General features: G+C 33.6%; 1 protein-coding gene across 1 annotated transcript in view; it reads right to left on the bottom strand.

Annotated features, from left to right (window-relative positions):
* SMCHD1 (structural maintenance of chromosomes flexible hinge domain containing 1) overlaps positions 1-23,717 on the bottom strand; it is a 140,625-nt gene that overhangs the window by 99,993 nt on the left and 16,915 nt on the right. Inside the window, exons 6-10 of the mRNA XM_039845162.1 lie at positions 8,360-8,474; positions 8,118-8,237; positions 4,197-4,363; positions 2,258-2,348; positions 1,311-1,521 (exon numbers count right to left, since the gene is read on the bottom strand). Of these exons, the coding sequence (XP_039701096.1) occupies positions 1,311-1,521; positions 2,258-2,348; positions 4,197-4,363; positions 8,118-8,237; positions 8,360-8,474 (704 nt within the window). The remainder of the gene's footprint in view (positions 1-1,310; positions 1,522-2,257; positions 2,349-4,196; positions 4,364-8,117; positions 8,238-8,359; positions 8,475-23,717) is intronic.

Below are 23,717 nucleotides of genomic sequence, written 5' to 3'. Positions count from 1 at the left end.
CAAGGAGTCTCAAAGTAAAATTTCTTTTTTTTCAAACCAAATTGCTTTGTTCTTAGAGAACCCTTCTAACCATCAATTTTATTGGCTCTTATTTTAAGACATCATTTAAAGAACTTTATCTTTTTGTCTACAAGTATACAAAAATTAGATATGGCGAAAATTAAAAAGGGACAGAGCCATCACAGGAGACAGAGCCATTGAGTAGTAACATGTATGAGCACTGAATAAATAACGTTGGGCACTCAAAGACTTGTAGCAGTTTCTTATTTAACCTTCATAACATCTCTAGGAGGTATGAACTATTACCCACCCCCATTTCACAGATAAAGAAAACTGAGGTAAGCAGTAGTTTGTCAAAGTTTACACTAGAAAGTGGCAGAGACAGGATTCAAATCAGCGAATCTGGTTCCAGAACCTGAAACACTAAGGATACACTGAGGAAATATTCTGAAAAAGAATATTTAATACTTTTAATCTATGAATTCAATGCAATCTCAATAATCCCACTAGGATTTTTTAGTGACTGTTCAAAGTGATTCCAAAGTTATATAGAAAAGTAAAAGATTAATAAGATTTTCTCAAAAAAGAATAGTATCTTGCCCTGTAGATATCAATACATGGTATAAAGTTATGAGTATTATTACTCATGTATGAGAATATAAAATAGTTTTATAGTAAAGAAACCAGATCTATATACATATGGGAACTTATATAAAAGTAATATTTCAAATTATTTTTAAAATCATGACATTCAATACAATCGGAGCTAGGAAACTAAACATCCTCACGGAAAATAATAAACTAAAGCCCTATCTCATCCTACACACAAAAAAGGAGATTACAGATGCATTAAAGATCTAAATATAAAATAATTTTTGAAAACTACAGGACCTTTTTGTAATCCTGAGGTATAAGAAGACTTTTTACAGCAAGACAAAATCAGAAATCAAAAACTGACTAAAGTTTAAAACTTCTTTATAAATATCTACAAAGATAATTGGGAAATAATATGGGAAATATATAAAAAATTAATATGCAGTACACAACTAAAAGTTCAGTTCAATAGAGATCTAAGATAAAAGAATATATAATGCTTCTTAAAGCCAGTGCTTTATCTGGAAGTGAATATACATTAAAAATCAAGAATTATAAAAAATACAAATACCTAACAACTTAAAAAGATTTGTATAAGGAAAAAGGTTTTGAAATTTATCTAATCTTAATAGCGCAATAATAATCATTACAAGAAATAAATCACTATCCTGAATAACAACTTCACATTTTGTAGCTAAGATAACAGATTAACATACTTGATGGAAAGCATGGATCATCAGGGTAAGTTTCTCTATCATATAAGAAAGGGTGATATCGGATAATCCCTTCCACTACACCGTCTCCTTCAACATGAGCTTTGAACTCAAAACTATCAGTTGCTGTGTTTATATACAACGTCTGCATGTCATCTTGTATTTCCCTTAGGTTGACAATCTTAGGTGCCTTCCCCTTTTCAAACATAGAAATCTAAAATAAAAATAAAACAAAAATAATTAAATTCTATGGTGACTTTTGTTCTTAGCTATGATCCAACACAGGAATAGGCAAAAACTACTTTGACTTGTATAAGTAATCATCTAGCTTAACAAAATATATACTATATATATATATATATATATATATATATATATATATATATATATATATATATTTATATGAGTTAAATAGCTATAAGTAATATAGCATCTCAATAAAAATATACTAAGAACAGAAAGTAAGCAAAGAAACAGCAAAGCAGAGCTGAAGAATAGGTAAGTCATGAATATATTTAATTCAAGGTTTCTTACTAGAGGTAGAAGTGGGACAATGATGTATATGAAATATTTTCTAATGTGTGGGCAAAGATACTGAACCCAACACTCAAATGTTTTTTGCTTCTAAATCTTACTTCACCATCATAATACTTCTAAGAACAAAAGGGAAACTATGTCCCTTTTCCTCTCTGCTTTAAGACATAATATTCAGCAACAACTCATAGCTCTATAAAAGACAGAGAAAAAAGAAACCAACTATTGTAAATGAGGGTTCGAGAGAAAAACATCTAGGAATGATATCTTTACTTGGACATCAAATTACGAAAGAACTTTGGTAAAAAGGAGAGAGAAGTTGTCTATTTATTGACTGATTTCTCTTATCCAGAGTCACTTGGAACTGAACAGACACTTGATAATTTATAACATTTAAAGAAGAAATTTTATCTTACTTCGATATCAATGTTGTTGAAAGGTCCACCTTCTTTTGATGTACGTTTTTCATTTCCTTTTGGACCATGAATATAGTAATGATAAATATGCCTAAAATATAGAAGAGTAACTTTATACTTTTAATTCACATAAAATTATAGTTCATATAGTCTTCTACTAAAAAATTTTGTAACTATTTGGCAGTATTTACCAGGTACCAAGCACTATATTAGGCATTTTTAAACACAGTATCCCATTTAATGGTAAAAACAATCCTGAGATGCAGGTATTGTTACACTTCATTTTACACATACAGAAATTGGGGTGCACGAAGTTTATATAATTTACCTAAGGTCACAGAACTAGAGTGTGGGAGAGGCCTTCAATCCAGGCCTTTCCTACTTCGAAGTCCACATACATTACGTTTCCAAGAAGTATAGTTCGAAAAAAAGTACTAGAAGAGGCTATAATTCTACTTGTCAGGAATGTTCTAGAAAGAACTCAAATATGAGGGAGTATATAGGATTGGATATCTTTATCTGTGCAACATGAGAATATTTTATAACTCTCACTGTACCTCTGCTATAGCACTGAAACAATCTTATCCCAATATTCCCCAAACGAAACTAATGCATTCAACATTATCCCAATGAAAACCACTACTTCAGAAATCTTTGCTACTTTATTTTTAAGGTTAAAAATGACTGTATTTTGGTAACATTATTTACAACTAAGACATATCACATCTGTAGTTATTCTTCAAACAGGAATTTACAATATTTTTCATATGAATTTTAACTTTAAAAATAATTTTCCTAGCTATTGTTTAAAGCACTACTGAGATAAAAGGAAATCACTGAAAATCTTGAGATCTGCAGATATTTCAGAAGTGTTAATATCATAATTAAAAGTTTACAACCATATATTAAGAGTGATATAAATAGCTTAGCAATTGTCTGAATGGTAAAAGTTATATGTTATTTGTTGCTAGAGTAAGAGTATGCCCTAATTATGTGTTATGTACACAGTTCCTTAAATTACTGATAAAATACATACTTAGAGAAGAAAAATTCCGAAGTCGTATTTAAAACTTTTGGGTTATACAGCCAACAAACATCAATAATCAAGAAAAAAAATGGTATCCCTAATATCAAATTTATTTTCCCATAAAAGAAAAAAATTCTAACTCTGTTGATACATATTTATGTAGAGAATCTCAAATTAAGTACAATAGCCTTTTGGGTAAAGGTGAAAAGATAGCTTTTTCAAAAATATGAATTTTGTTTTTGCAGACACACATTTTTGCAAGACCATAATTCAGACTAATACAAATCAAGAAAACAATCCAATAAATGGTCTATACTATACAGTTACAGAGAAAAGGCTTACATTCCCTAAAAGGTTTCTTGGAATAGATACAAAGATTTATTTTCAGTATTACTAATATGTCATATAGGCATATAGACACATTTTTTCATATTAAAAGACTCAATGCAGTCTTTGATAAATACTTATCGAATATCTACTATGTAACAGGACACACTGGAGAAATAGCAGTGCATAAAAAAAAACACTGTAATGGGAGCAGGCAGACAAAAAATAAGTAAAATATACTGAAGATTATGACAGTCCTATAGAGAAGCACAAAAAGGGGATATAAGAATGATAGTGTTGAATTTGATAAACTCTGGTTTATTTTAAATTTTACCATAGGTGTCAAAAAGCCTGTGTCTCAAATAATGAACAACACCTTACAAGTGACCAATGGATATTTACACAATAGGGAACCATTTTAATGCTAACATCAGAGTATTGGTTACTATAGTGAAAGAAAAGAAACAGGACCAAAGCAGATAGCCAAGAGACTGTATCTGTAATAGATATAAGGTGTATCTGTAATATTTTCTGTCTTAAAAAAGGTAAGCAGCAATATGTCCTGAATCAAATATAGTTACTTACGCTAACTGTCTTGTCCAAAGATGGAAATAATTTTTCAAGTACTGTATGTGTTCTGGTTGTACTCCTGTAATAATCACAGCAGTAAAGCTATTTTTTTCTTTCTCTTCTGAGATAAGATAATGCAGAAATCGTTCATCATCATTTGTAATATGAACAGAATCAGATGGCTGCACAAATGAATATAAATAAAACATTATATACACCTTAATTATAGAAATAACATTTAATGTGATTCACCTGGATAGCTTCAAATACAGGCTTCAAAAAACTTAAGAGAAAAATGGCCCACTACATTATTCAGCTGAGTATGTGACAATGCTGTGAGGACAAGGGAAACTATTACATAGATTGGTAAACTGGCAAACATAAAGGAGTATCCTACCGTAATGCTAAATCAATTTTAGAATCATAAAGAAAAATAAATATCGAGTTTTAAAATGCCAGAAAAAAACTGAAAACATTTACCCTAGGGTAGAATAAGTCCTTGCTTGGGATACCTACCATTTAACTTGGTCAAATCCAATGCCTGGTCCTCTATGTTTAAGAAAACTAGGATGCAGACAGAAGCCAGCTGTCTTAGCACAAAGGCACTTGTGTTTATTAAAAGGGAGTAGAATTCTGGGCCCCAGTCCACTTTCAGAGAATATCTATAACTTACGGAAGGGAAGTGGGGAGAGGGAGGTTGGGGGAGTATTTCAGGATAAGTATTATAAACTTCTCGACATTTACTATGAGTCTATGTGCGTTAAAAATTGCATGTATATATATGCATATATATGCTAGGTATGTTCCCAAATACATAAAAATTATAAGGATAAAGATACACACCGAACAATCAAGTCTAGGAAACTGGCTGATTTTCTTTGTTTTATAAGCATGTATTATTACTTTCTTAATAAAAAATAAAAATAAGCCCAATCATCCCTACTCACTAACTGACTAATATAACAGCTACGATACACAATATAAAGTAGTATTTTATAAACTTTAAGAGTAAGATTAACTTGAGTTTACTAACAGTGCAGGTTCATTATCCAAATATTTATCAAGCGCCTTCTAAGTCCCATGACTCAACCTACGCATAGGAAGATAAGGTTCAAGATAAATAATACAGTGCCTTTCCTACAAATTGCATCTAGTAAGAAATGAGAAACAAATGCTTACAAAACAATTTACCATTATAAAGATATGAACCAAGAGCTACAGAGTTAAAAAGGGTGACATTCACCCAACAAATGACTTAAAAATATTCCAGATCAACGAGAACATGGAGGATTAGAGAGTATAAGGGAAATAAGGTAGTTTAGAATATGATGAAAGATGGGGCTAGAAAGATTGAATCAAGCAGCAGAAATGGGTGGAAGAGAAGACAGATGAAATTATTTTAAAAGACAGAATTAAATGTGAATGATTATAAGGATTACATCTATTAACTGCTTGGTCAGTTAATTGAAAAGGGTAGTCGTGGGGAAGGGGGAGAAAAGAATAAGAAAGGTTTACAGATGTTTGATTTCAGATGTACCAAAAGTAGTTATTTATGGAACACATGAAGAAAGACATCTAACTGAAATTCAAAATGACTGTGCTAGATACAATCAGTTGATACTCAGTCACACCACCTTTTATTGTCTCCTTCTGGCTCCAGAGGATGGAAAGCCAAAAAAGTCTATTTCTCAGACGCCTTTACTTTTGGGGTTGTAGATACAAATTAGGTTTTACCAATTAGATGCAGTAACCAAAGATTTAGAAGAGAAAAATGAAGCAGTAAGGCAATTTTCTGAGGTTTCTTAAAGGTTTTCTGTTATCATGCAAGGCACTGAAAAGACCATTATTCTGCATCCAGCTTCAAGTGTCAGCACTGATCATAGCCAGAAATTCTGTGTTCCTGTGCTGGAGCAATTGTAGCAAGGCCTTTACAATCCTAGATCATAGATAAGGCACTGTATCTCTGAATTATAGATCCAGTGTTGATCCTCCAGCTATGTGATTATAGCATGTGTTACAGCATCCCTTGAGAGTTAATTCATTCTGTCCTGGCACATTCCACAAGGCTTGGCCTAGAGTACATTCCTTCAGCCCTTCCAATAATCATGTAAGCATCTAATTCCCTTTATTAAATCCTTTTCTGTTAAAGTGCCTAGAATGGTTTCCTTTATCGAGTCCGGTCTGATTCAGTGTCTGAATCTAAAGAGAAAAGTCTCCTGACAAAGAAATACAGATTGAGAACTATTGATATTAAGTTTTCTGTGCATGTATGCATAGAAAAAGAAAGATTGCTGGTTATAGATCTAGAACCATCAACCCTACCCAATTGTAATAACTGCTAACAGTTCAGGGATACAGGAAGAGCCAAAATTAAAGTTGGCTAGAATGGATGAGTCAGGAAAAAATTGACCTAGGTACCCATGAAATGTCTGTTGAGATGAACTAACCACAAAACACAGGAAAAGCTGGCAGAAATGATGACCCAAGAGATCTCAGTTTTATCCAAGCATTATTATATGTATATAGCTTTGAAAATCACCTAAATTCTCAATTCCTATTTTTTCACCAGTTTTAACATGGCAAATAATATTTCCACCAAAATACTTCATAGGACTTTGTGATAGTAAGATAATATGGAAAAGGTAACATAGAATACTGTTATGTAGGTATATTAAGATATGTAAGCTATTAAAAAAAAATGCAAGGAATTTAAAGAGAAAAAAATGGGAGGAGCAAAATGAAATTTCCTAGACATAAAAGAATGTTAAGTTATAGAAAAAACAAAAGTACTAATAAACATGAAAAAATTCTTTAGCTCACTAACAATGAAAGAAAAGGTATTATTTTTACCTATCAAACCGCCCACATTTTGCTGCCCTGCCTTTCCTTTTTAAAAATAAGGAAATGACCAGAGATACTTTCATATACTGTTAAGTGTGTATTTGATTTGGGTTCAATCTTTCTGAAAAGCAGTTTTGTAATACATACTACAAGCATTTATAAAGATCAAATTTGTTGTTGCAGCTGTTAAAATTCTAACAATCTATGCCAAAATTATAGTTCAGGCAAAATGTATGGACAGATATTTATGGTAGTGTCTTTATATTTATAGAAAAATCCTTTAAATAAGCTAAATGTTCAATGGAATAGTTACAGTACACTCAGCCTGAGAAACACTATGAAGCTATTAAAAGTCTGTACACCAAAATATTTTATAAAATGGAGAAATACTCAAATGTTGATTTAAAAAATGTTGGCTCAAACTATAAGTATATAACCAAAAGGACTAGAAGGAAATTCAACTAAAGATAAGTACTTTTGTGTGGCATTCGAAACTGTTTTTACTTCTTTATACTTTTCTACAAAATTTTTGCCATTTGTTTTAGAATCAGAAAGAATTTTTAGATATCTCAAAATTACTTAAAAGATTTTAAAGTTAAAAGATTCTAAGGTGTTTCAAATGGAGAAAAGCTGAATGAAAAATATGTACATGACCAAGATAAAAATTTATTAACATTCTGCTTATTAAAATGAGAACCCGAAAGCAAATTTGTAACAAATAAATTGCTCATTTCTTTCTCAAAAGCTCTGATTTCCTAAAAGTCTATTACCCTATCACTGTTTTCTCAAGTTCTGTAATTACTATACAACAAAGATATAAAAACTCAAACTCAGTGCAAGGAAGAAAGTTAATCTTAGGAGCAATTTTTGGGAGGCTTACTCGGCTTTGTAAAAAAAAAAATTGTTTAAAGATTTCAAGCCTGAGAAAGCATGTAAATGATCACTTTTGCTATTTGCATCATTAAAGTAAAAAGAATGAAAATTCCGTACATTTAAGTTTTTTAAAGCCACATTAGTATCTTAGAATTAGGAAAAAAATGTTCTCATCCTGTCATCTATCCAAAGTAATAAATTTATAATTAAAATGTATTGTACCTTTCTGTTTCTAATATATCCACTATATATTGATTCTTTATTTTTCTCCTTCTTCTCAAAATCTTCTTTAGAAAGCACAAGCTCATGAACATCTTGGGAATCTGCAGGTTTGCTTATCATCTGTTAAATATTAAAAAGAGCACTTAAAAAATTCCTAAAAGTTAAACTGGCTAAAACATTTAGACAGCATCAACCATAAAATATTTTGATTGACTTTCATTTGTAATAAATTTTTTACTTACTCTGGCTGATTGTCCAACAAAGAAAACAGCCTGCTTGCCCCCAACACCAAAATAGGAAATATCACTGTTTAAACTGCGTGGCACTGGCACTGGTCGAACATATCCTGAATGATCACTAAAATAAAACATTAATGCAGATTTAAAACAAACTACTTAAGCACAAAAGGAAACTGTTATAGCACTTTTATTAACTGTTAATAAAATGATCCCCAAGCCAGACATCCCTATTCAAAGGTAAAAAAAAAAAAAAAAAAAAAAACAGTGGGAATTCAAGACATCATCTAGTCTAGTGGTTCCCAAAGTTTATTCCCCAGACCAGTTGTATCAGCATAACCTGGAAACTCTAAGAAATGCAGATTCTTGAGCCTACCCCACTGTTAGAAAATCTTAAAAAAAAAAAAAAAAAAAAGGACTAAATACATATCTGTACATATGTATACATATACATATATATATATATACACACACACACGTATGACTCTACAACCTTCCCTTCAAAACTGTTTACTGCTTCAAACTCATTAAAATATAGTCTGAAGAATAATGGGAATTACGACAGAGAGTCTTATTTCCATGTATTGTGACAAATGAAGAGCTCTGAGTAAACCGCCTATTGAACCATATTGGAGAGTAGACATCCTTGTTGTCTCGAAATATATGCAAGGTCTCCAGGGACATTGTTTAGCAATATCAGAAATAGAAGTGAGAGTGAGGCTGGAACCACTATTACACCAAATGGAAAGGTTAGAGAGAGGTGAAATAGCTGGAAAGAATTAGAGAACACAAAGATACATTCAAAGAACTTACCCATAAGAAATAAATGAAAGGAACTGAAAATATCACACACAGTTTAAGTGTAGTTTTAGAAAGAGAGGAGAGAATGGATAACAGTTGCAAATATTCTTGAACCACTAAAAGACGTGGCTCTACAGATTAAGACCAAAAGAGTCCAAACAGGATGCATAAAAAGAAATCCACAACACAGCAAACACCAAAAACAAAAATGAAGAACTAGAAAACAAGCTGAGAGATAAAATAAGTTAGCAGGCTTTGATAGTAACAGCATGAGACAGTGGAATATTATCTCCCAAGTGCCCAGAGAAAAATCTGTTCACCTAAAATTGTGAACTAGAGCTAAATAATGTATAGATAAAACCATAGGAATTTACCTTAAGAGAATTGCTCTAAAGGAATGTTTCTACAAGCACGATCTGACATGCAAGGTTATAATATGGTAAGTACAAAGGTAATTTTTAAAATGTGTTAAATGTTTTTCTAAACATTTTAGAAAAAACGGTGTGTATAAATTGTGAGATTTCTGAAAAGTCAGACTTGAAATACTAGTCAACGAAAGTATTATTTTGGGAAAGAAGTGGTCAGAGCTAAAGTGTTCCAAATTCTTTAACACAGGAGGAAGGAGATAGTTTAAATTTTGAAGTCTAAAGTTAAATATGCATTTTAAAGTTTCAAAGACAACCAGGAAAGTAAACATATAAATTCTAAAATATTAAAGAGAAAGGTGGGAAAAGATTTTAGAAAGCAATAACAAAAGATGCAATGAATTTAAAAAAACAGAAAATGAAACAAAAAATAAGATAAATAAAAATATTTTAATTGGTATAAAAAGGCTTTACCCCATATATCAATAATCTAAATCAACATAAAGACAACAATTACAAGATAAGACACTGTAATACCAGACCTATAAAACAAAGCACAAAAATAAACTGCCCCCTCACAACATACAACTGACCATCACATGCAAACCCAAACAGCATAGAGATTCTGGGAAAACATGGCGGAGTGAGAGACGTTCTCAAATCTCTCCCCTTGAAACAACAATAAGCTGAATATCTAAAACTGAACAACAAACACCCAAACTGCACACGAGCATGTCTGAACGTGAGATCTGTGTGTAAGAACTACCACAGGTCAGAACCCCCCAACCCCGACGGGCGGTGGAATAAAAAGAAGCTGCCTCTCGCAGTCCCCAGAGCTCCTTGCAGGAGAAGGGGGAGAGGTGAAGGTGTGGCGACTTCCCTGATCAGCCCTGCTTGGAAGTACCGGGACTTAGCGGCTGGCAACAGGGCACAGTCATCAGGGCAGAAAGCAGAGAAGTGGAACTGGACGGCTGAGAAACAACAGTCGATTTTCACCAGAACCAGTTCCAAAACTGAGGCAAAGCTGCAGCCCCTATCCCCAAACCCAGAGGGCAACTCCCCCCATACCCTCCAAGACCACTGCAGAGCCCAAGAGGAATCTGAGCAAACTCTTCGGAGACTAAGGCTACCTTTCCCAGCCTCTGGAGCTCCCTGCAGGAGGAGGGGGAAGGGAGAAGGAGCAGCGAGTTCGTGCTGTAAGTTCCCTGAACAGCCAAGCCTAAGAGGGTTGTGGGCTCCCTGTGGTCGGCTGGCTGCAGGGCCCAGGCATCAGGACAGAGAGTGGAGAAGCAGCCGGAAGAGAAACAACAGTTGATTCTTACTGACTATGGTTGCAAAACCAAGGCTGAGATGCGGCCCCCAAACCCCAACAGAAGGCCCCTTCCCTCATATCCTCCGAGACTGATCACCACAGAGCCCAAAGGAATCTGAGCAAACACTACAGAAACTCTCGGGGATCCAAGAGGCTTAAACACCACCTACTGGAAACCAAAAGATGAGTCTTTGCAGCAGGCTAATGAGAGACCATTATATAATGAATCTTCTTTCTGGAAAAACAATAGAATACACTTCCATTAATGCCCAGGTGGAAAAATAGTGCATTAATCACCATGACCAAACAAGGTGACAAGGCATCTCAGAAAGAAAGAGAAAGATCTCTAGAAAATGAGCTTACATACATAGAAATATGCGACTTAAATGACAGAGAATTCAGGATAGTACTTAAGAAAAAACTCAGTGAGTTCCAAAATGAGTCATATCAACAATTTCACAAACTGCAAAAACAACTAGATGAGCAGAGAAAAGAAAATGAAACCCTCAAAAACCACCAAATAGAATTTCTGGAGATAAAACACACACACACACACACACACACACAGAGTTGAAAAATGAAACAGCAAGCTTGGGAAACAGAGTCGACCAAATGGAGGAAAGAATCAGTGATATTGAAGACAGAAATCTAGAAATAAATCAGAAGGAAGAAGAGAGAAACCCATGAATGAAAAAATAATGAAAGAGAAATACAAGAACTAGCTGATACCAGCAGGAGAGGAAAGAAAAATAGGCATTACCAAAGGCGAGGAAAAGGAGCAGGATCTAGAAAGCATTTTCAGACAAATAGTGGACGAGAATTTCCCAAATCTGAGGAATGAGCTGGAACTCGGAATTCAAGATGTCAACAGAACATCCAATTTTCTCAACCCCAAAGGCCTTCACCAAGACAAACTGTATTAAAGTTATCAAAAATCAATGAAAAAGATAGAACTATTGGGGCAGCCAGAAAGAAGAAAATGGTAACGTATAAAGGAAAACCCATTAGATTATCATCAGACTTCTCAGCACAGACCTTACGAGCTAGAAAGGAATGGAATCAAATTTTTAAACTATTAAGTGAAAGTAACTACCAGCCTAGAATAATGTATCCAGCTAATCTCTCCTTTAGATATGAAGGAGAAATTAATACCTTTCCAGACATACAATAATTGAGAGAATTCTCCATTACGAGGCTTGCACTATATTCTGAAATTCTGAAATGGGTCAGCACACCTAAAACAAAATAACAACAAAAATGCATACTTAGGAGTAAAGTGACCACCAGGCAAAGAGAAGCAGAGGAGTGCAATCCTTACTAAGAACAGGGCATTATAAGCTTAAATAGCAAGATAGTAATTAACATTCAGCATACATAGAAACAAACTGAGATAACAATGACTGAAAAGGGAAGGAGTCAAATATCCAAATTCGCAAAGGGGAAAGGAGATAAGGAACACAGAAGAAAATGGACGACTGTGTGTATATGTGTGTGTGTGTGTGTGAATACACACTATCTTTTTCCTATTTGTAATGGTAACCACACACCACAGAGTCAGAACTGAAGAATATAACATAAAACAAGAAGAATCAGAAGCAAACCCCACAAAAGCCAACCGAAATAAAGAAAACAGAAACACAAGGACAATGAAGCAATGGAAACATCAAGCTAACATGAAGCAAAAGATAAAATGGCTATAAGAAGTCCTCATATTTCAATAATTACCCTAAATGTAAATGCACTGAACCCATCAATAAAAAGGCAGCGTTGCAGAATGGATCGAAAAACAAAACCCAACCATATGCTGCCTCCAGGAGACACATCTCAGCTCCAAAGACAAATAAAGACTCTAAGGGAAAGGGTGGAAAATGATATTTCAAGCAAATGGCATTCAGAGAAAAGTGGGAGTAGTGGTACTACTATCGGACAAAACAGACTTCAAAATAAAAAAAGGTAAAGAAAGATACTGAGGGACACTTCATAATGATAAAGGGAAGCATGCACCAAGAAGACATTAACACTTATTAATATCTATGCTCCCAATCAGGGAGCACCAAAATATGTAAAGCAATTACTAACAGAACTAAAGGGAGAAACGGACCAAAACACTATTGTAGTAGGAGACCTAAATACCCCAATGTCGGATATGGGCAGATCATCCAAACAGAAAATCAATAAAGAAATAACATCCTTAAATGACACATTAGATCAACTGGACATAATTGACATATACACAGCCTTCCATCCCAGAACAGCTGCTTATACATTCTTCTCCCATGCACATGGAACATTCTCAAGGATCGACCACATACTGGGACACAGAGATAGCCTCAACAAATAGAAGAGGGTTGAAATCATAGCAACCATATTCTCTGATCATAATGCTTTGAAACCAGAGATCAATTGTAAAAAGAAAGCAGAAAGAACCACAAATATATGGAGATTAAATAACATACTATGAAGAATAACTGGGTCAGAAAAGAAATAAAAAGAGAGATGAAGAGATACATACAAAAAAGTGATAATGATAGTACAACATATCAAAATTTGGGGACACGGCGAAAGCAGTCATAAGAGGAAAGTTCATATCATTACAGGCCTATCTCCAAAAACAAGAACGAGCCCAAATAAACCACCTAACGCTTCATCTTAAAAAACTAGAAAAGGAAGAACAAATGAAGCCTAAAGTCAGCAGAAGGAAAGAAATCATCAAAATTAGAGCAGAAATAAATGAAACTGAAAACAAAAAATTGAAAAAGTAAACGCAACAAAGAGCTGGTTCTTTGAGAAGGTTAATAAAATTGACAAACCCCTGGCTACACTCACTAAAAAAAAAAAAAGAAAGGACACAAATAAACAAAATCAGGGACGAAGGAGGGGAAATTACGACTGACATCACAGAAATACAAGGAATAATGCAAGAATACTATGGAAAAAGTATATAACACCAAATTTAATAACCTAGAAGAAATGGACCAGTACTTAGAAAAATACAACTTTCCTAGACTGACTCAAAAAGAACTGGAAAATCTAAACAGACCGATCAGCAGTATGGAAATTGAAACAATCATCAAAAACCTGCCAAGAAGTAAAAGTCCAGGACCAGATGGCTTTACCAGTGAATTCTACCAAATATTCAAAGAAGACTTAATACCTATTCTCCTCAAACTATTCCAAAAAATCAAAGAGGAGACAATTCTTCCCAACTCATTTTATGAGACCAATATTACTGATACCAAAACCTGGTAAAGATAACACATACAAAAAAGAAAACTACAGACCAATATCTTTCATGAACACACATGCAAAAATCCTAAATAAGATACTAGCGAACCGAATGCAGTAATATATTAAAAAAGATCACACACCACGATCAAATGGGTTTCATCCTGGCCACACAAGGACGGCTCAACATACGCAAATCGATTAATGTGATACATCACATAAACAAATTTAAAATAAGAATCATATGATCATATTAATAGATGCAGAAAAAGCCTTTGACAAGATACAGCATCCATTTATGATCAAAACACTCAACAAAATCAGTACAGAAGGAAAATACTTTAACATTATAAATGCCAACTATGACAAACTCTCAGCCAACATTATACTTAATGATGAAAAACTAAAAACCTTCCCTCTAAGATCAGGAACAAAGCAAGGCTGTCCACTATCACCACTGCTATTCAGTATATCATTGGAGGTCCTAGCAAGTGCAATCAGGCAAGAGAGAGATATAAAAGGCATCCAAATAGGAAACAAGGAAGTCAAACTGTCACTATTTGCAGATGACATAATTCTCTATATAGAAATTCAAAAATCCATAGTGTTCCTATACATTAATAATGAAGCATCAGAAAAAGAAGTGAGAAAACTAATTCTTTTTGCAATTGCAACAAAAAGAATAAAATACCTAGGAAGAAATTTAACAAACATGTGAAGGACCTATATAAAGAAAACTACAAGATTCGAAGATACAAAGAAATCGAAGATACAAAGAAATGGCAAGATATTCCGTGTTCTTGGATTGGAAGAATCAACATAGCTAAAATGACCATATTACCTAAAACATTATACAGATCTAATGCAACCCCCATCAAAATCTCATTGGCTTTTTTTTTTTAAAGAAATAGAACAAAAAATCATCAGATTTGTATGGAAGCACAAAAGAGCCCAAATTGCCAAAGCCATCCTGAGAAAAAAGAACACGTCTGGAGGCATCACTCTGCCTGACTTCAAATTATACTAGAAAGCGACAGTAATCAAAAGGGCATAGTTTGGCAGCAAAACAGACACACGGACCCGTGAAACAGAATTGAGAGTCCAGAAGTAAAACCATATTTATACAGGCAAATAATTTTCGACAAAAAAGCCAAAAACATACAGTGGAGAAAGGAAAGCCTCTTCAAAAAATGGTGCTGCGAAAACTGGAAAGCCATCTGCAAAGGAATGAAACTAGACTGTTGTTTATCACCACATACCAAAATTAACTCAAAATGGATTAAGGATCTGAATATAAGACCTGAAACAATAAAATGCATAGACAAAACATAGGAACTAAACTCATGGACCTTGGTCTTAAAGAGGATTTTATGAATTTATATACAAAGAACTCATATGACTCAATAACAACAAAAAAGCAAACGACCCAATCAAAAAAATAGGCAGAGGACCTGAACAGACACTTCTTCCTAGAGGACATACAAATGGCTTACAAACATATGAAAAGATACTCAACATCGCTAGCTATTAGGGAAATGCAAATCAAAACCACAATGAGATACCATCTCACACCTGTTAGAACAGCTATAATCAACAGGACAAGTAATAACAAATGTCGGAGAGAATGTGAAGAAAAAGGAATCCTCATACACTGCTAGTGGGATTGCAAATTGGTACAGCCACAATGGTAATCAGTATGGAAGTTCCTCAAAAAACTAAGAGTGGATCTACCATATGATCCAGCAATCCCTCTACTGGGTATTTACCCCAAAGACTTGAAAACCCATATCCAAAAAGATATTTGCACACCGATGTTCACAGCAGCATTATTCACAGTGGCCAGGACATGGAAGCAACTGAAGTGTCCTATGATAGATGATTGGCTAAAGAAGCTGTGGCACATACATACAATGGAATATTACTCAGCCATAAGAAGAGATGAAATACTGCCATTTGCGATAACATGGATGGACCTCGAGATAATCATGCCAAGCGAAATAAGCCAGACTGAAAACATTGAAAATCACATGAAAATCACATGATATCACTTATATGTGAGATATAAACCTAAAAGCAACAAATGAACAAGACAAACAGAGACTTAGGGACATGGACAATGGACTAGTGGTTACCAGAGGGTTGGGGTGTGGGAGGAGGGGAGAGGTAGATGGTGTTAAGGGGGGTCAAACATAGGGGAATAGGAAGAGGATGAAGTGGGTAAAGGGGATCAAATATATGGTAGCTGAAGGAAATTGGACTTTGGTTGGTAATCACACAATAGAATATATAGATGTCAAACTATAATGTACGCCTGAAAATTATATAATTGTATTAACCAATGTTACTCTAATAAACTTAATAAAAATAATTGAATCACCTGAAAAAAAGCATAAACACAAAAAATGTCCCTACAACACACATAAAATTCCTCCACACAAAAGCATGCAAACACCTGACATAATACAAAAACCACACCCCACACACTTATACTGCCCAACACAAACACACACCCTGACCCCACACAACATACACGTACCAACAATAAAAAGAACATTTTAAAGAATCAGAGAAAGCAGACACAACACATACCGAGACACATAACAGCTTTCTCATTAGACTATGCAAACCAGCAAAAAATGGAATGACATTTTTAACATACTGAAATTTTTAACAAACGATATCTAAAATTCTATACTTGACAAAAATATCTTTAATGAAGGAGGGAGAGGGAGAGATCCAGAGTTTACCACAAATAAAAAAGATGAAAAATTCAAGAGCAAACTTGAATTATAAAAACTATTAAAAGACCTTTGGGAATGAAAATGATACTAGATCAATTTACACAAAGGAATGAAACCCACCAGAGGTGGTAAATATGTGAGTAAATATAAACTGACTCAGGGACTCAAACAGATACTTGTACATGAATGTTCATAGCAGCATTATTCACAACAGACAAAAGTTAGAAACAAGCCAAGTCTCCATTAACCTACAAATGAAAAACAAAAGGTAGTACAGCTGTACAATTCAGCCAGAAAAAGGAATGAAGTTCTGTTACATGCTACAACATGGATGAACCCTGAAAACATTATGCTAATCGAAACAAACCAGACACAAAATGACAAACATGATTCTTCTGAAATGAGGTACCTAGAATAGGAAATTAAGACAGAAAGTAGAATAGTGGCAGCTGTAAGTAGGTTACTGTTTAATGGGTACAGAGTTTCAGTTTCAGGGAGGGGAAGATGAAAAATTCTGGTAATACATAATGGTAATGGTTATAAAACACTGTGGATATAATTAATACCACTGAATTGTACACTTTAAAGTGGTCATAACGGCAAATTTTGTTTTTGTTTTACAATTTAAAAAAAGCTTAAAAAAAAGACAAACTCAGAAATAGAGCAGAAAAGCGATTGGTTGACTGGGGTTAGGGAGTGCAGGAAAAAGGAGAGGTTGGTGAAAGGGTACAAACCAGTTGAAAGATCAATGAGATCTGAGGACTAATGTATAACATGACTACACTCAATAACACTGTGTTGTATAACTGAAATCTGCTAAGAGAGTAGAACTTAAATGTTCTCATTTAAAAAAACAGATAAATATGTGAGGTGATTGATGTGTTAATTAACTAGATAGAAGGAATCCTGTTTAAAGCAAAATAAACAGACCGTATTTGGTATTTATAATATATACCAACATAAACTGTATAAAAACAAAAGCACAAAGAACAAGACAGGGTAAATGGAATGGATGGCACCATTGTGATGTACTTTAATTATATGCAAAATAGTATAATGTTATTTGATATAGATGGATAAGTTCAAGATGCATACTATGAATCCCAAAGTTACCAGTAAGACAACAAAAAAGAATAACAGCTAATAAAACAAATGAAATAAAATGAATCACATGCACGCACAAAATACTCAATTTGAAGTACAGCCGAAAAAAAGAAAACAAAATAACACAGAAAAAATAAAAAACAAATAACTAAGATGGTAAATTCAAATCCTAACATACCAATAATCACATTAAACATAACTTGTCTAAACATCTCAATTAAAAGACAGAGATTGTCAAATTTTAATACACAACTATATGCTACCTAAAAGAAACTCTAATTATAAAGAGAGACTAGGTTAAGAAACTGGAAAAAGAGTTACCATTTTAACACTAATGAAAAGAAAGCTGGAGTAATTTCATTAATATCAAAGTAGAAAAAAGACTGTCACCAGGAAACGAAGAACAATGAAACAAATATAGGGGTATATAAACAGACCCCCCTTCTCTTGAGTTTTTAAAATCATGTTAGACTGTTGAAATCAAAATGACACTGTCTGATGGCATTCTCAATGTATGTAGAATACTTAAGAAAACTAAATTATAAATGAGAGTGAGTTAAAGGACCTAAATAATTTGGCTAAGATTTCTGCAATTCACTTTAAATGGTAAAATGTCCTAGTAGACTGTAGTAAGTTATGTATGAATACAGTATTCCCTAGAGTAACCATTAAAAAGGAAAAAAGTCACTGAAAAAAACTATGCAGAAAAACGGTATACTAATATGTTTGAGTAAATCACAAAAAGGTCAGGAGAAATGAAAAATAAAGAAAACGAAGTTAAAACATGACATACTTAAGTCCTAATATATCAATAATTACAATAAATGGTACAAATACACTAAATAAAATTGGCAGGGTGAATTTATAAAATGACCCAACTATATGCTGTTTACAAGAAGCTCATTTCAGTATAGTGATAAAGTAACATAGGTAGTTTAAAAGAAAATGGATGAAAAAAAAAGGATGAGAACAGATATACCATACAAACGTGAATGAAAAAAAAGCTGGAGTAGCTACGAATATCACATAAAATACACTTCAGGGCAAGAAAATTATCAGAGACAAAAAGAACATTACACAGTGATAAAAGGATCAGTGCACCAAGAAGTCATAACAAAATAGCACTGTATCACAAAATAACCCAAGTTCAAATATACGAAGCAAAAATTCAGAGAACTGAAAAAAATTAACAAATCTGCATGTAAGTAGGGGACTTCACTACCTCTCTTCTTAGTCATCTACACAGAAAATCAGCATGGATGTAAAAGAATTGAATAATATTATCAACCAATGGAATCTAACTGACATTTACAGAACACTCCTCCCATCAGCAGCAAAATACACATTCTTTGCAAAGACGCACAGAAAATTCACCAAAATAGATCATATCCTGAATCATAAGAGAAATCTAACAGAATCTAACACAACTGAAAGCACACAGAGTATGTTCTCTGACTATAATGAGATCAACCTAGAAATCAATGTAAAGAAAATCTATTGAGACCACTTGGAAATTGAACAACGCATTCCTAAAACAATCCATGGATCAAAGAGCAAGCTGCAAGGAAAATAAAAATTACAATGAACTGAGTGAAAGTAAAAATACTGCATATCATAACTTGTGGGATGCAGTAAAAGTAGTTCTGAGAAGAAAATTTATAACACAAAAATATTCACCTTAGAAAAGAAGGTTTCAGATCTGATAAGATTCCACTTCCACATACCACAGAATGCAAAATAAATCCAAAGCAAGCAAGACATAAATAATAAAGAGTAGAAATCAAAGGATATGAAAATGGAACACCAACAAAGAAAATTTATTAAAGTGAAAACCAGTTCTTTGAAAATCATTATCAATAATTACATGCCAACGGACTTCAAAATTTGATGAAATAGACTAATTCCTACTAAAATATGGCTTACCAAAACTAAATCAATAAGAAACAAAGTCTAAATATTCTTATAACTCTGTTAAAGAAATCAAAGCAATAGTTTAAAATTCCTTCCACAAAAAACATACCAGACCCAAATGGTTTTCTAACTTTATCAAATTTTCTTAAGTGATGGAAGTATAAATAAATCATTTTGGAAAACAATTTGCCATTACCTTATAAATCAGAACTTCATTTTTATAACCCACAAATTCCCTCCTAGGCATATACCTAAGAACTTATGTAGATTTGGACCAAGAAATATGTGTAACACAACACTACACATGCAGACCACATATAAGACAGTACTTCTCACAACTGCTAAACTTGGTGGGGATAGGGGACAAATGCCCACTGACTGGAGACTGAATAAATTCAGAGTGACTTCTTTTTGGTATACACAAAAGAGCATATGGTTAGAAAAAAGAATGAACTACAGACCCACATAAAGATAAAATCTTAGTAACCTAATATTAAGTGAAAATACAAATCCCTTGTAGACCAACATAAAATATGATTACCTTTTATCGTAACATCAAAAAAAAGCGCAAAACTGGATATGTACATTTTAAAAAACACAAGAGAAAAACAATTCAAGATAAGAGGTTAACTTTGGTGGGGAGAAAAGAAACAGAATAAGGGAGGAGCACAAAGATGTAAGTTATAAAAAAAAAATTCTACTTATTGGATTGGGTGGTAGATTCTGGTTATTCAACTTAAATTTTTCAATAAATAAATTTTAAAGTGGCATGGCCTGAACTGATAAATTGTTATAAACCAAGAATTATAATTAACCAAATTCTATGAACCTAATGTCTATTAAGAAAAATAAGAGTAAATGGGTTCTAAGACTATAATTATTAATGGTGATACTTCTGGAAAACAGGCTGAAAATACCCTTTCCTAAATATTCTCATGATATATATGAAAAGTATACAAAAGCTTAGGGAGAAGAGGGCTCAGAGATAAAATAACACATATGTCTTTAATCTGATAACTAAGGAATTCTGTTCTCTGATTAGGAATGAACACAATCACCCAGCACTGTCTCCTTTTTCAACTCAAACCATCCATGCAAACCCAACCTAAGCAAAAATGCTGTATCACAGCAAATAAGGCTGAAAACACAGTAAGTTTCAGGCTTATGTGAGCCCAGAAAAATTCCTATATCCACACTCAAGGGATATATAAATATACCTTCATGAAGTAAAAGCAGAAAAATAATACAAGACCTTATGAAACAATTTTGCATCACAGAAGCAATCTTCTGGAGAATTTAGAAAGTCACCTCCATCAGGAATAAATTTATATAATAGTCCAAAAGAATTTCAGAAAATATCTCATTCACATTCTTGATACATTATTAGTGGATACTATATCTTTATAAAACAGAGAGTGTTAATTAGAAGAGAGAAGCAAAATCTGCATGGAAACAAGAAAAAAAATGTTGAAAATAAGAAAAAGGAACGGGAGAGATGATCACAGTAGCAACTGAAACTAAAAACAATGTAAGTAACTTCCAGGAAATACAGGAGAGTGACTACTTATTTGTCTTTATATTTCACCATCTTAAATCTACCAAAGGGGAAAAAAAGCCACATTGAACAAAGTTTCACCTCCAACAAAACTGACAAATGGCCATAGATCCCTACAGAACTCCTGGAATAAATCTGTGAGACAATGAAAACGAATTAAAGTACGATGCCTCAATATTACACACTTTTTAATTTCAAGTAAACACAAATATCAGAAAGTAAAAGAAAGCTCATATTAATTTGCAGAAAAATACTAAAGTCAAAGGAGCTTTTTCTTTAGGAAAATTAGGGAAAATCTTGTTGGGAGTCCAATTTTGCAACCTAAAAATGGCATGGGAAATGGGTAACATGGTATGCTACTTTCATTTTCCCAAAAATGGCTCCCTGAGCTGACAGCCTTTTAATTACTGAGCAAGTTGAAAATGCTGAAAGTAGCACTGATCCAACACACATCTGAATTATGGCCACCCAGAAGATCTAACTAATGTCACCCTTTTTTCTTCCATAAAATAATTCAATGACTATACAATATTACAACTATGTTCTAGCCCTCTAATTATACTTCTACGGGTAATGATAATAGAGCCCAAGTCATGGCAAAATTTTCTAGATTCATGTAATGTTCTATATCTTAATAGTAGTTTGGATTACATAGGTGTATACATTCGTCAAAAATCAGTTAATTCAGTGAGCGCTTCCAGAATGGCGAAGTTAGGACCTATGAAAATCTGTTCATTTTTAAAAGCAACAAGAACAACCCAAAATATTGTCAAAATCAACTTTTCAATAATTCTACAAGTTAACTAAATTCCTGCAACAATCCAAAGAGTGTTTATTCAAGACATATGACTGAATCTCGGCAGGAACAGCTAGCTAGCTCTATAATGTGTTAACATGCCCTATCCCATGTCCCTCTCACCAGCTCCACAGGAATCTTGAAAACCAACAGCCCTGCAATCCTGGTGAAAACCAGCAGCTTAGGAGTCTGGAATAAGTCTGGAGTTCCCCAAAAGTGCCTACCCATAGGACTGTCATTACTGGATTGGACAGTTCCCTAGAAAACTCCACTCGCAGGGTTTGTCTTCATTTGACCTAACTCAGAACTTGCTCACTGTCAACAGCTTTTTCCCTGAGCCATTTGTCAAAAACAACCAGTAGCAATTGTTTATCACAGCTGCCTAAAGCAATGAAAACAGTTGGGAGAAAACAAGAAACTGGCCAAACCCTTATAAGAAAAAGATGGGGAATGAGAGATCCATAGCCGTTTTTAAAAGCTCCAACATATTCATGAGAATTGAGAAGATCACACTCACGTTTGAGCATGTACATATACATGCTCAAGAAAGAATTGGGAAAGCCCTAACGCTCATATCTGGCTGACTCTGAACTTTTGTACAGCAAGAAGTAAAAGGCTAATAAAAAGTTGTGAGCTTCCTGCTGGAACACTAGAAACATAGCCCAAAATACACACAGAACTCCCAGCAAAAGCTGGGAAATGTACTGGTTCTAGATGTTTAAGAAAATCACTTGCTGACCACTAAGCTGAGCAGAGACTTCAGTGGCAACACAAGACAAAGAATATAGATTCTACAGAATTAGTTTAGGGAAGTCACTACACAAACAACAAAAACTAGAAACAATGAGCCCTGGGGGAGGGTACAAATCTGATTTCCAGAGCTGCCACATTATATTATTTAAAATATCCTATTCTCAACAAAAATTATATGTGTCACACCAAGAATACTGCATTTGGCCCACACTCAGGAAAAACAACGGTCAGTAGAAACCATCCCAGGGAAAGGATAGGCACTGAACTTACTAAAGATTTAAATCAGTTATTGTAAATACATTTAATGAACTAGCAGAAATCATGTTTAATGAAGTAAAGTATGAGAACAGTGTTTCACAAAATAGAGAATATCAACAAAGAAATTATTTTAAAAGAATCAAATAGAAATCCTGGAATTGAAAAGTAATAACTGAAATGAAAAAAATCAGTTAAGTGGCTCAAGAGTAAATCTGAGTTGGCAGAAGAACTAGTGAACTTAAAATGCAGATAGACTGAGGTATATTCACTCTGAGAACCAAAAAGGACAAACAATGAAGAAAAATGAACAGAGCCTCAGAGAAATATGGGACATTATCAAGCATATCGATATATGGATAACAGAAGCCAGAGAGAGAGACTATTTGAAGAAATAATGGCCAAAAACTTCCCCAATTTGATGAAAACATTAATCTACATATGCAAGAAGCTCAACACCAAACAGGATGAACTGAAAAATATCCAAACTTAGACGCATCAAAATCAAACTTTCGAAAACCAGAGAAAAAGACACAATCTTGAAAG

Source organism: Pteropus medius, unplaced genomic scaffold, assembly GCF_902729225.1.
Source record: "Pteropus medius unplaced genomic scaffold, Ma_sr-lr_union100, whole genome shotgun sequence".
Lineage (NCBI taxonomy): Eukaryota > Metazoa > Chordata > Mammalia > Chiroptera > Pteropodidae > Pteropus > Pteropus medius.
The sequence above is the reverse complement of the archived record's forward strand: the minus strand, read 5'-3'. Positions and strand labels throughout refer to the sequence as shown.